Here is a 13,881-nt window from a genome sequence, read left to right as displayed (position 1 = left end):
GGAACGTTCTCCTGCAACAGGGTGATTGAATAAAGATCCTACATCTGCAACAAACCCGTTATTTTTTCACTTTTTCCTAATATGCTGTAAGAGTCAAAGTCCAAAAGTAAGATATATATATATATATATATACTTCTCATAGAGAAGCTGTACACACACAGAGGAGACATACACTGATAAAGGTGGAGGAGAGGCCATTCTCCTAATCTAACTGCTATTGGGGTTGTATCCGCTCTCGTCAACCTTCTGTGGTTTCTTCGGCACTCATCGGGGCGAGTGCCAACTTCCTGCAAGGAACGGAACACTTGGGTTAGGTTGCACCACAGCCACTTGATTAGTGTGTGGTTTAGATAGAAGCTGCAGGTTGGATTACTGTACACTTGGTGGCCTCGGAATTCCGCCTGATATAAGTCTATATTGTGCAAATCCTCATGGACTCTGATGAAAGGCTTATCAGTTTACTAAACTATCTCTGCAGATGACACTGTTAATGATGCATCATTTGGGGCCTGTGTCATTTAAATGACTCTGGTTTGAAAACAATTCCCAATGCATTTCATAGACAGGACTGGTGCATATCTTTCGTTGGATGATGCCAATTCTTATGATATGCTCAGTTGGAAATAAATTCATAATTCTAATAAGAAAAGAGAGACATTTCAGATGGACATGTCAGTGGTTTTATTTGATGAGTGACATAAAACATCCGTATTTTATATATTTTTCATGTCTTGAGTATTTCGACACTGTCCGTCATCAGAAAGCAATCATGTTGTTTTACAACCCAGTACGGGGAATGGAGGGAACACTCAACGATATATTTGGCTGTAGTACTACTGTCAGGAGAACACACTATTTCTGTTCATTGATTTATGTATTGATGGCAACTTACACACTAGTTGACCTACTCTGTTACACTCTGCCTCACATACGGATGAATGATTTTGTGGATGTGTTGATAAAGTCCACTATATTTCAGAAGAAATTGATATTGTTTGCTTAACAAATTGATGATCAAGACAGTTGACTATACTGTATCACTAACTATTGATAATACATCACATTATAACTAGTCCTTATATAACCCATAACCCATATTATGTACAAATGTCAAACATTTCAGCTTGTATTTTAAGTGTAATGACTAATGATTGAAAAAGCCCTCTGAAGCAATAATGTTTGATGATACCTAAGGTTTCACACCTCACCAGTCTATACTGGGCACAGATTAGATTACAGTTTGTCCTAGCCACTGTGCTTCTACATCTGCATTGTTTGCTCTTTGCTGAGTATCTGTAAGCACTTTGTGACAACTGCTGGTGTAAAAAGGGCTTTATAAAATACAATTGATTGAGGACTTGCTTATGCCCTCGGGACAATGGTAGAATGGTCATATGGTGAAAACAGTTTATAATGCTGCATCCGCATCCAAACAGAAAACTCATTATCATTCAATGTTTATGACATCTTAATAGTAATTCACAAACGCATTTACCATTATAGTAAAAAGCATATGGATACATAATACAGAGTTTCCTTAATTTTGGATGAATGTAAAAAATGTAGTAAGCAATTGTGTGTAGCATATTTTGCACAATGCATCAGAGAAATTAGTGATCATGAAAAATCACTGTTTTGTTTCCTCCTCCAGTCCCGTAGATGTCACTCACACACTCAGCCAAGGGGGAAATGTGTAGTTACCGATGTCGTTGACTGTTTTCTTCTTCGTGAGTTTTGGCTGTGCACTCCATGGCGGTGTCCTCCATGGTGTCATTGTAGTGAGGTTGAATATCAAGAAAACAAGAACTAGCCCTTCTTAATCATGACTGGTTACACAGCAGACGAAAAGCTCCGCGTAGAGCAGATTTCAAACCTCAGGAGGAAATGGCTGAAGGACCAAGAGCTCAGTCCCAGAGAGCCCGTGCTGCCAAAGACAGCCCCCGGGCCGGTGGCAAAATTCTGGGCTGGCTTTCTGGAACCTAAGACCCTGTGGAGACTTTACGTGAGTTCATCATTTTGGCCATTTCATTGTACTATATCAACGAACAACACTGTGTGAATTGGATTAGAATGACTAACTAGCTAGTATTTGTGATAGCTACGTGCTATGTTTTTGTTTTGAGACGTCGGTGTTACTGTTTACTAGCTAGCCTAGCCAGTTGCATGGGTCGTCACTAGTGACCATAGCCACATTGACTAGTATTCTCATGCTTGGTGTGATGCCAGTCACCTGTGCCACTGCCAACCTGAATGTAACATAGCTACTGGCATGTTGCTAACTAGTAGTTGTACCGAAAAAGTGCATCAACTGTTGTCAGCAAGAAATCAACAACACCTGTTAACATTTGTGACACACGTCCCCTTTGTGTTGCTCTCTTTCCAGACCTACAAAGTCTACACTGGTGGAGTGTTCGCCTTGACCCGGTTGCTGATCCCTGCCTGGGTTGTGCATTATTATGTGAAGTATCATGTTGCTGTAAGTTCAATCAATTCAACACCAATTATATTGTCTTTTCATTCATGTAGTAATGTTGTTGTTAGGAAAACCTGTTCCTGGAGCGTAAGAGGATTTTGGCCCAACCAGACACCACCTGGATTCTTCCAACCACCTCACAGGCCTAATTGGTTCGATTTAAAACACCAGGCCTCCCAGCTCTAAATCAGACATGAAATGCCAGGCTGTGTCACTCAAAAATCAGCATTGCTAATGCTTTCCCTTGACCTACTGCCTAGACAGACAGGTCTTGATTTAAAAGGCTGAGAGCTAATGGTCAAGAAGACTGATAATGTGTTTGACCTTGGATGTTCAAAGTTAATTGTTCTCCGATTTATGAAATGTTATTATACAGTAGTGGATTGCAGTTTTTAGCCCTGTGTTGTTGGTGTTCATTCACTATACCTGCTCTATTGAAAGTTGTGTCATAGAAGAGTCTTCAATTCAATCTAAAACATTGACCTGTCCTGCTTGTGTGTTTGTCACAGAAAAAGCCCTATGGCATCGTGGAGCTGAAGCCCAGACTGTTCCCTGTAAGTACATCTCATGTGTTGTTATAGGAACACGATTAAGCCTAGTCCTGGATGAAAAAGCACATACAATGAAGAATCTCCAGTGTAAGTGCTTTTTAGTCCAGACTACGATTGATCTGTGTCTGTGAACTGGCTCTTAGTCTTACAGTGGATTCACTGCCCACTGGGCAAAAACAGGTTGAAACATACATTGTTTCCATGTCATTTCAACTGAAAAATGCAAATGTCAACATGGAAAACTAATTGTTTTTGCAAAAGTCATTAACGCAAGGGAATTTTGTATTTTTTTCACCCAACTTTTAACCTAAATGACTGGGTTGATTTCACATTAAATTCATATTAGTTGACAACTCAACCAAATGTAAATCAAAAGTAGATGTTGAACTGCCATCTGTACCCAGTGGGTGGGCAGAAGGGTTGGGTTAAATACGGACGACACATTTCAGTTGAACAACTGACTAGGTATCTCCCTTTCCTTTTGTATTGATGATTGGACAAGATGGCGCCAACAGAGGGTCGCCTCACTTCTAGTCCTTAGGAAACTTTGCCATGTTTTGTTTTTTATGTATTATTTCTTACTTTGTTAGCCCAGAAAATCTTAAGTGTTATTACATACAGTCGGGAAGAACTACTGGATATCAGACTTAGATGTGTGTGTATTAGGTTTTGTTGTGGAATTGTTCGATTTCTTGTTAGATATTGCTGCATTGTCGGAACTAAGCACAAGCATTTCGCTACATTTGCAGTAACATCTGCTAACCATGTGTATATGTGACCAATAAAATGTGATTTATTGCTTATAGATTTATTAACAGATGCATGTGACACAATGGGACAGTTTACAGTAAAGAACTGAATTGCAGTGTAGCTTATATATAAACTGCACTGTAATTGTGGCCTACTATGGTAACACAAAATAATGTTTTTTAGCAGATGCTTTTATCCAAAGCGACTTAGTCATGCGTGCATACATTTTACATATGGGCAATCCTGGGAATTGAACCCACTACCCTGGTGTTACAATAGTCATGCTCTACCATCTGAGCTACAACGGACCACCAAAACCCTGGATTCCCAGACAGCCTAGACCTTGTAATGAAAGAGTAGGGACATCTAGCAACTGACTCTTTCATTATCTGTTAATTTTCCCTGTCTGTGTTCAGGGCGACACCATCTTGGAGACGGGAGAGGTTGTTCCAGACCTCCCAGAAAGCCATGGTCACCACTGAAGAAGACATAGTTGAAAGAATTACACAATGTCTTTTTGTCCCTGCCCTGTTGTAAAAAACTTTATGTATATGTCATTAAATAATATTTACAATACTAATACATGTCAGAGAAGTATATTTGGACAAGAATGTGGGGGAAAGAGTGCTGCATTTATTTGAGTAATTCAGATCCAGTGTTTCAATCAAAATGTATTAGTCACATGTGCCGAATACAATGGGTAAAGTGAAATTCTTACTTACGAGCCCTTAACCAACAATGCAGTTAAAAAAAAGAATAAGAAATAAAAGTAACAAGTAATTAAAGAGCAGCAGTAAAATAACAATAGCGAGACTATATACAGGGGGGTACCGATACAGAGTCAATGTGTGGGGGCACTGGTTAGTTGAGGTAATATGTACATGTAGGTAGAGTTATTAAAGTGACTATGCATAGATGATAACAACAGAGTAGCAGTGGTGTAAAAGGGGGGTCAATACAAAAGGTCCGGGTAGCCATTTGATTAGGTGTTCAGGAGTGTTATGGCTTAGGGGTAGAAGCTGGTTAGAAGCTTCTTGGACCTAGACTTGGCGCTCCGGTACTGCTTGCTGTGCGGTAGCAGAGAGAACGGTCTATGACTATGGTAGCTGGAGTCTGACAATTTTTAGGGCCTTCCTGGAATAGTGGTCCTGGATGGCAGAAAGCTTGGCCTCAGTGATGTATTGGGCCGTTCGCACTACCCTCTGTTTAAACGTTTAAAATAAGAGCTTTGCAAACGATTTGACACAAGTAACCAATAGTGTAACCAAACTCATAATCATATTTGATGTTTGTATATTATGGATGGCTATGGTTTATTAGTACACTACTGTCGTTTATGTCCAGATTAGGTTGCTTTCCAGCTAATTCATCCTCTGTGTTAAAAGTTACTGTCAATAGGTGGCGCACGAGACCATAAAAAAAGTACTTCACTCCAAAGCGGAAGGTCAACACCCTCCAGTATACCATCATCCTTTGCGTTTTTAAATGTAGCATTACATCACGGTATGAAACAGGAGGCCAACTCCAAAGAGTGTGGTAAACAACTAAATTAATTTACTTCTCTTTAGTACATATGGAAATAGTGAAATATGAAAAGATAATATGAGAGGTCTTGAGTGTTGTCGCCGACAGGATTCTTAGACATTTGCCTCGGATCCCCGGCTTTTTTTTTGGTAAGCAAAGGGACGAAAGATGGCTAGCTGAAAGCTATTTTGCTAATTTACCCAAGCTGTCATTTATCACAATTCAGACTCACAAACATGTCATGAATACATAATTTCTTGTCAGGATTATCGGTCAGAGATTAGGGCCAAAGTCAACCATTATGAGTGTTCACTGTCCAACCCTAGATGAGTCAGAACAGCTAACGTAGCTGCTAAAGTTATCTATCGAGCTAGCTAACGTTAACCTTACCAAGTAAAATACACGTTCAAGTAATATAACATTACATGGGAAGTTATTGGGCTTTATTACCCTTTTACAACTGTGGTGAGCTAATTGTAAGATTCTGTTGAAATTGGTTGACAGTCATTTTGCCATCTATGGTCAATGTGGCTAAATGGCTCTGACACAGTCAGCTGTGACCCCTGTACAATCTTTATTATTATAGTGTTCTGATTATGTAACACATTGGATAATGACAAAATGTTTAGATGCTCCTCTTGCAAAATTCTTCCCTGTTTGCAGGTTGAATTAATACCTTTGAAATTATATGTAAGGGTGTGTAGATGAAAGAGTTGTCTCTGCATCTGCCAATGGGCCTAGCTAGTGACAGTATATTACAGAAAATTAAGTTTGAACAAAGTCAGTGCTGTGTTGTGTCCCTTTATTGAAAACACTGTTTAACATGAGGCAATATTTTCTTCCCTAGACTATCACCATGGCAGCAGCAAAGATGACCTTACGGCTACGCAAGAAGAGTGCCCTGGACAAGTCCTCTGAGGTTTTGTCTGCCGAGGCGTCTCCAGACTCTAAGTGCCCCATCTGTCTGGATCGATTCAACAACATGGCCTACCTCGATCTCTGCTTGCACAAGTTCTGCTTCCGCTGCATCCACGAGTGGTCCAAGAACAAAGCTGAGTGCCCGCTATGCAAGCAGCCATTCAACTCTATCTATCACAGTATACAATCAGAGAAGGACTTCAAGAAGTATGACCTGCGGCCCACGGAGAATGGTTCCTTTGGGAGTTTCGCAGGGGAACGGTTCCGCTACCGCACCACGCTGACGGGGGCGCGTCGGCAGGACCAGAGAAGAACATCCCCTCCCCCCGACAACGGGGTCATGTTCGAGGCCCTAACGGGGGCTTCCCCCCCTCCTCGACAGGACCGAGGCCTCCGCCGCATGATGGCGCGCCTGGCGGCCAGGAGGCGGGCAGAAAGCGAGGGCCGGACCGTGCGCAGCCTCCGTGAGCAGGAGATGATCAAGTTCAGACGGGCGCTCTACCGGCGAGGGGTGCGAGTGCGGAGTGTGCGAGACGGTGGCCGTTCCCGGGACATCTCGGCGGAGTTCTTTCAGAAGAACCCGGCCTGCCTGCACCGCCTGTTGCCCTGGCTGAAGAGAGAGCTGGTGGTGCTGTACGGCGCTCACGGCTCCCTGGTCAACATCGTGCAGCACATTATCATGTCCCGCATCACCCGCTATGACATGGAGGACCGGGCCATCCACGAGGAGCTGCAGCCCTTCCTCCAGGCCCGCACCGATCACTTCCTGCATGAGTTTGTCAACTTCGCCCGAGCACCCTTCAACATGGAGGCCTACGACCAGCATGCCGTCTACGACTGCCCTGCGCCGTCCTCGGACGAGGGCAGCAGCTCCAACTCCTCGGTGATTGCCATCTCCGAGGATGAGGAGGAGGGCGATTCTGTGGAGCTGGACCCCATGTCCGGGGGCGCCCTGAGCCAGTCAACATGGGACGACGAGACACCTGGACCTTCGTACTCCACAACAGAACCCACCAGGGCCCTGCTGCTATCCATCAGAGACTCGGACTCAGAGAGCAGTGTGGGGGAGGAGTGCGGAGCAGTGTTACAGCCAAAGGCCCCTCGCCTGACTGCGGACTCTGCTTGGGTGAAAACCGACAAGGACGGACAGGCGTGTACCTCCTCTGGCGATGAGGATTGCATCATTGTGGGCTTTGTAAAACCCCTTGCTGAAAGGACTCCGGAGCTGGTCAAGCTGTCCTCTGACTCAGAGGAGTCTGTTCTGGAGGAGATCAAAGATGAAGTGCCCAGGCTGCTTCAACACATCCGCTTCACCAGCCTTAGCCCCGCCTCCTCTCAAGGCCAATGTCCTGGGAAGGCAGAGGGGGTGGAAAGGAAGCAAGATGTATCGTGCTCCAAGGAGAGACGTAACACCTCACCCTCAATTAGATGTGAGACATCATCCAGTAAGTCAGCAAGCAAAAACAGAGGACAAACTGAGAAAGATGGCAGGAGATGTCACAGTCGAGATAGATCTAGAGAGAGGCCACGGTCGAGAAGCAGAGACCGGGGGAGGAGGTCCAGGAGCGCCGACCGCAGCCGCTCGACCAAGAGCCCGGCTATCTCCATCAACAGCGACAGCACTCTGTCCAGAGGCAGGAGGCAGTCACGCTCCCAAAGCCGCGACCGCTCCCACACTAAATGGGAGAAGACGAGGGACAATAAAGATAGCAGCCGATCAGGCCGCAGCCACGACTCATCGTCGCACTCCTATCACTGGCACTACTACAGCCGGGAGAGTGAGAGGGACAGCAGTGCCACGCTCTACACAGAGAGGAGGTCCTACTACTCCAGCTCACACAGGAACATCGATTGCAGGTCCCCGAGCCAGAGTCCTGATTCCCACCGGCGGGATAAGAGGCGCTCCAGAAGTCGTTCCAGCACCTGTTCGCCGTCCGGCGCTCACAGGAAGTCTCGTCACGAGAAGCCCAGCGGGAAGAGAAAGTACAAATCGAGACACCTGGAGGAACCTGCCCCCAAAGACCAGTCCTCCAAAGCCCTCGACGAGCCTCCCTCCTCCACCACCTCGTCCTATGTGAAAGACAAGAAGAAGAGCAAAGAGAAGCGTCACAGGAAGTCCAAGGAGAAGTCTGGGGGGAAGAGGAGCAGGAGCCTCAGTGTGGAGATCATCTTTGAGGGCAGCTCCTCGGAGCAAACCAGGAAGCACCAGAAGAAGAAGAAGAAGCACAAGAAGAAGGGCAAGAGGCACAGGAGCAAAGAGCGCACAGGGTCCAGGAAACACTCGCCCACTGTCATCACCATAGACAGCGACAGTGACCAACATTCTGCCGCAGGCGCTAACGATGCTAACCACACCTGCCCGGTAAGCAGCAGCACAAGCAACAGCGTGCTAGCGCCTAGCACAACCACCACCACAGGCAACCCTGCAGACTCTGGCCTGCTGGAGTCCATGTTACAAGACTGGGAACAGCAGATTCCACCTGTGGGTCTGGACAGTGGAGTGCTGGAGGCCAAGCCTCCTATAAATGTTGCTGCTGCTTCTGACACACCCACACATAGTGAGGGGGTTCTGTCCCAATCTGCCTCTGCGGATGAGGCGAACTCTCATAGCCCTTCAAATGACAACACAAGTCATTTTTTGGAAGAATCATAATGCTGGCCTCGGTGGGTAGGAAGACATTTAATTTACCTTTAAAAGTTAGTTTTACACCTCACTATGTAGGATATTTTATATGTACTGTTCTGCCAAAAGGTGCTCTTTCATGTGGGATGTGCCACTTTGCTGTATGAGGTTAAAAAAAAGGGGGTCAAAGATTGGGTTTTATTTGTCTTATTTACAGTGACTGTCTGTAAAGGCCTACATTTAAAAAGTATTTGTATAAAATACTTCAACTAATTCCTTATCAGTCATTCATTTCTATGCATCATTCTCAGGGATAACATGGGCAATAAAGCTGATGTAGCTTGTACCGTTGTGTTGAAACCAAACACCTTGTCTACCTGCTGTTCTTGTAATCTGATGGAAAACTGCTCTTAATACTAGCCAATAAATCAATATGGGAAAGACTGTTGTAACTGTGGAGTTGTAAATAGTAATAAATGTTTCAAAACTGAAATCAACAGCTGATATGACCTGAATAAGTCAGCATTGGCCAGTGGCTCGTCGTTGGAGGCCACATATGTAATGGTTACTGCCTGAGTGGGTATCCTTTCATGTGGATGGCATGAGAGTTCTAGACCCTTACAGATGCTACTACGATTAAGATGCTAACACATTACTGAAGCTGATTCTAGTGTGATAAAGGAACATCAACTTGCCAGTGGTGCAATAACAAAAAATTTGAAAGTAAGAAGTATCATAATGTCCCCATTAGATTAGGCTTATCTGAGTGGGCACGGTTGCTTTTCATTTGAGATTTGATCAAAATGATGCTAAGCTGTTGGGACAAGACAACAGTGGCGATTTTAGCATGTAAGTCTTGGTGGGGCAAACTCAAAATATATGTTTTTAGATGCATGCCAGCAAAGACGCAACACTAAACAATACATGAATTGCCCTATAAACGGTGACAAGTGTTGCACACAAACTGTTAAGGCCTACATAAAGCTGTCCCAACAGCAGAGCTTTCTTTACAGCACAATGGAGTGAATCCTTTGGGATTGTCTGGCAGCGAAACAGAGAAGTGCTTGGCGAGTTCATGTTCCCATGGGATATCGGTTACTGCTAAGGAGTACTGTCTGCATTGATAGCTGTGCTTGCTGTGGACCATGTGAGGAAAACCTGCACGGAACTGCCATACTTCGCTGTCCAACGCGCCCCAACGGGTTTTTAAGTAAGCTTGAAATAATTTGGACATGGGTTGTGCATGAATCATTGGGGTTTATTATTTTATTTTGATGTGGTGCTTTGAAAATGTAATAATACACATCTTGAACCTTATGTATGTTGTCTTGGTGGAGTCATTTACTGTTTCAATTTAATTGAATTCATGGCTTTGACACTGCCTGGGTGTCAATGCAAACCTATAATCATTCCATCTGAAGTTAATACCCTAGTTGTCATCACCCTAGATAGTTTACAATAGGGATTCTTATTGGAGATGTCCTTCTCACCTAACATCCGAGATATTCTATGTAAGGTAATATCGTGAGAGGGTTACATTTGTTTTTGCTAAAAATGTGGTTCTCACCTTCCTTGAATGACGGGTCGCCACTGCAAGACTAGACCAGGAAACGAAACCTAAATAGGTAAGATTGGCCTGCAGTCAGGAATTGAAACCTAAGCGCTAGGTTTCCTAAGCATACAGCGTATTCCTGCATTTGTCTTGCAGCAGCAGGTAAGGACGGTCTCATCTGTTTTTCGAGACACGGTAACTTATTACTGGACACGTGGCTATCAAACAACCCCTGTTTACTTACTAAATAAGTCTTTACATGATCGTGTTATAATGCTAGTGTAATAATTCAGCATATTTTGAAATATTATTCAACCATAACAATTTAGTGTAACAGTTTCAGGAATTTTAATTATGTTAACTTACAAATTGTAATTGCAATGTATGTACTTATATTACAGCTCATTTCAGCAGAGGTGTATTTAACAGCAGTTTGGTTACTATGGATGTTAACCCTGATTCCCCATACTACATCAACTTGCTTGACAGCAAGACTCATCCTGAAGATCACAGAGAATATGTGATGTTTCATGGCTGCTCAAAAGAGGGCGCAGAGTTAATTAAGAGGGACGGCTTCAAACCATCAAGTGCAGATAGAATGCTTGGTGCTGGTGTTTATGTTAGTCGGGACATCCGGAAAGCCTGTAAATACCCTCCTGATGTTCCTGACTCTGAGAAAAGAGTACTAAAAGTCAGAGTGGATGTCGGCAGGGTTAAGGTCATAGACAGGCAGAACCACCCCATGCAGAAGACATGGCACACTGTGCATGGCTTTGACACTGCCTGGGTTCCTCCTAATGTTGGCATGGTACTGTGTAACCAGGAGGAGGACTGTGTCTATGACCCAAAGAGAATCAAAGTCATCGAGGTCATGAAGGTTACTGAAGATAACTTGTAAGTATGAAAGGTCATGACAACCAATACAACTGGCACACTCGTGGTTTTGACACTGCCTGGGTTCCACCTGGTGTTGGCATGGTACCAAGCAACCAAGAGGAGGACTGTGTTTACGATCCAAAGAGAATCAAAGTGATGGCATTGCTGGATGTCGCCAACTTAAAAAAGTAAATGATATTGAGCCACAGTCATATAACACAATCAGTAAAGTAATGCTTTTTTCAAGAAAGACTTGAAAGACTACTTGATACCAGATCATATGCTATGCTTACCCCACTTCAGGTTTTGATTGAGGCGTTTCTATTTGATTCTTTCCCCAGGGTAAACCCATGGTTAAACATTGAGCAGTGGAACTGATGAACTCGAACTCTGCATTCAGTGGGAGCATCCAGCATCACCTCATGGTCATCAGAAGAGGATGGTTAGAATCAGACGGTCCCACATGATACAGCTCATAGGAAGTAGAAGCTGATGATTTAACATGGCAATCTATATGCAATCAATCATATAACCTTATCATATCAAATATTTTCGAAATATAATCAATCATATTTAGTTGATGTCAATAATACATGTGTATCAATGATCAAATGTTTAAAAAATGTTTTTCTTCCTGATATACATCTCAAATAAATATGTAAAAGTTCCCCACATTGTCTGAGTGTGTTTCCCTTTTCCCCTTGGAATATTTTAATCCGTTAATCAGCAAGATAAAAGGGAAAGTAGCCTTTACTTTTGATTGGTCGTGGCCATCCCCTTGAGAAACTACATTTCGCCAGTACGGGTTATGATTCGGTTTGTGCGCACTTCAAATTAATGATGGTGTTCCTGCCCTACTAATTACAGATCTCACAATGGCGGGATAAGTGTTTAACATATCAGCTAACCCAGTGATTTGTATATACACCATTGAGTTAACCAAATAATGTGATTTAGCAATTTGACCCATGGTTGATGCAACGTCTGTGGATCTATTCGGGCAGGAACACTACCAATACCGGTGAGGGAGACTCTTCACTGCACTTCGATTCCGAACTGACTTTTCAGTAGCAGGTTAGGATACGGAAGTTAAAGTTAGGGAAATGGTTAGGGTTATACAGCGAAAATAATGTCCTAAACTGCAACGAAAAATTATTTGTATCGAAGTTCGGTGAAAAGTGTCCCATGCCTGTGACATTGGGAGAGAATCTCAATTGAATACTCCTCGCCTCCTTCTCAAAACCAAAGTCAGAGGTCCCGCCCCTCTGACATCATCAAAGAATTTTGAAAAGGAGGCGAGGAGACAGGTTTATGAGAATTTGAGATTTTCGCATGGTTGTTCACGACACCTGGGATCTCTGATAAAACGAGCACAGACTGTGACGTCAGTGACCTTCAGAGCGGAGAAGTCGGAGCTCTAGGATGATGCCGAAATTACTAGATGGGATACAGTTGGTCAATTTGACTTAAAACGTTTTGTTGTTGCATTTAGCCAACCCTAACCCCTTTCCTAACCTTAACCTAATGATCATAACCTACTACGTTAGTTATCCTAACCTGCTGCTTAGGTTCTCCCAAACCTGCTATGAAAAGTCCATTTTGAGAAAAGCTGTATCCCTTATAGACAAACCGGTTGATGCTTGAGTTTCCGACTTCAAATTCCGAGTTGGATGACCGTTCAAAACTATTTTCCCAGTTGAAGTTCATTTTTATCCTAGTTTCCAGTTGTGTTGAACGCACTGAAGTCGGAGATTTCCGAGTTCCGGGAGGTTTTGAACAAACCAAGTAGCCTAGCCTATTCCGATTTGACGTTTGAGTTGCGAGTGCGACACCACTCTGAGTTGAACTGGCAGTCCAAACTTCATGTAAGGTCAACAATTTGAATCATTTATTTGAGCTAAACAGTATAACATATTTGATCGTAATAATGACATAATTGCGTTTACTTTCATATTCGTTCTCTCTCCGTCTTTTTATTTATGTGTGGCCTTGTAACGTTACCTGCAGTATATGTTTATGGCTTGAGTAGGCTAAACAGAGTAAAACAATTTCGAATAAGGTAATAGGAAAGGGGGACACCTAGTCAGGTGTATAAATGAATGCATTCAACTGAAATGTGTATTTCGCATTTAACCCAACCCCTCTGAATCAGAGATGCGAGGGCTGCCTTAAATCGATTTCCAAGTCTTCGGCGCCCGGGGATCAGCGGGTTAACTGCCTTGCTCAGGGCAGAACGAGATTTTTACCTTGTCAGCTCGGGGATCCTTTCGGTTACTGGCTCAACGCTCTAATCACTAACCTACCTCACTAGGCTACCTGCCGTAACGTATTGAGTTAGAAGTGTATGTTTGACGATTTTATAAACGCCATAAATCTTCTGAAACAAATTTGCCCTATGTTAAATATGAGGGCCAGGTCGGTAGGAAACCTATAAATTACACAACAAATGTAAAATAAAAGTCTAACTTTGTCAAAAGGTTTTGCGAACATAACAAAGTCAGTAGTGTTGGACATACAATACTAAAAACACCATAACATAATCTCCAAGTGATTTACATTTTGTAAATCTGTTCCAAAGTATTTCCCCGCATAATAGAGAGATATAGGCTACAAT

At 43.4% G+C, this 13,881-nt stretch overlaps 2 protein-coding genes and 1 long non-coding RNA gene across 4 annotated transcripts; all 3 read left to right on the top strand.

Moving 5' to 3' along the window:
* Positions 1-1,716: 1,716 nt before the first annotated feature.
* On the top strand, positions 1,717-4,354 carry ndufb6 (NADH:ubiquinone oxidoreductase subunit B). Its single transcript, XM_042318687.1, has 4 exons — positions 1,717-2,002; positions 2,384-2,476; positions 2,983-3,027; positions 4,191-4,354. The coding sequence occupies exons 1-4, from the start codon at positions 1,823-1,825 to the stop codon at positions 4,254-4,256; spliced, it is 384 nt and encodes a 127-aa protein (XP_042174621.1). The 5' UTR covers positions 1,717-1,822; the 3' UTR covers positions 4,257-4,354.
* An 853-nt stretch (positions 4,355-5,207) lies between these two features.
* Positions 5,208-10,156, top strand: toporsa (topoisomerase I binding, arginine/serine-rich a). Of its 2 annotated transcripts, none has more exons than XM_024409138.2 (2): positions 5,208-5,310; positions 6,146-10,156. In XM_024409138.2, the coding sequence occupies exon 2, from the start codon at positions 6,155-6,157 to the stop codon at positions 8,867-8,869; it is 2,715 nt and encodes a 904-aa protein (XP_024264906.2). In that variant the 5' UTR covers positions 5,208-5,310; positions 6,146-6,154; the 3' UTR covers positions 8,870-10,156. The 2 variants fall into 2 exon arrangements, with proteins under 2 accessions (XP_024264906.2, XP_024264905.2); XM_024409137.2 differs by having other exon boundaries at positions 5,229-5,447.
* A 1,145-nt stretch (positions 10,157-11,301) lies between these two features.
* Positions 11,302-11,935, top strand: LOC112240921. Its single transcript, XR_006082971.1, has 2 exons — positions 11,302-11,455; positions 11,609-11,935. It is a non-coding gene; the product is annotated as an uncharacterized LOC112240921 (long non-coding RNA).
* Positions 11,936-13,881: the final 1,946 nt, after the last annotated feature.

This window comes from Oncorhynchus tshawytscha, unplaced genomic scaffold (genome assembly GCF_018296145.1).
Source record: "Oncorhynchus tshawytscha isolate Ot180627B unplaced genomic scaffold, Otsh_v2.0 Un_contig_4803_pilon_pilon, whole genome shotgun sequence".
NCBI lineage: Eukaryota > Metazoa > Chordata > Actinopteri > Salmoniformes > Salmonidae > Oncorhynchus > Oncorhynchus tshawytscha.
The sequence above is the reverse complement of the archived record's forward strand: the minus strand, read 5'-3'. Positions and strand labels throughout refer to the sequence as shown.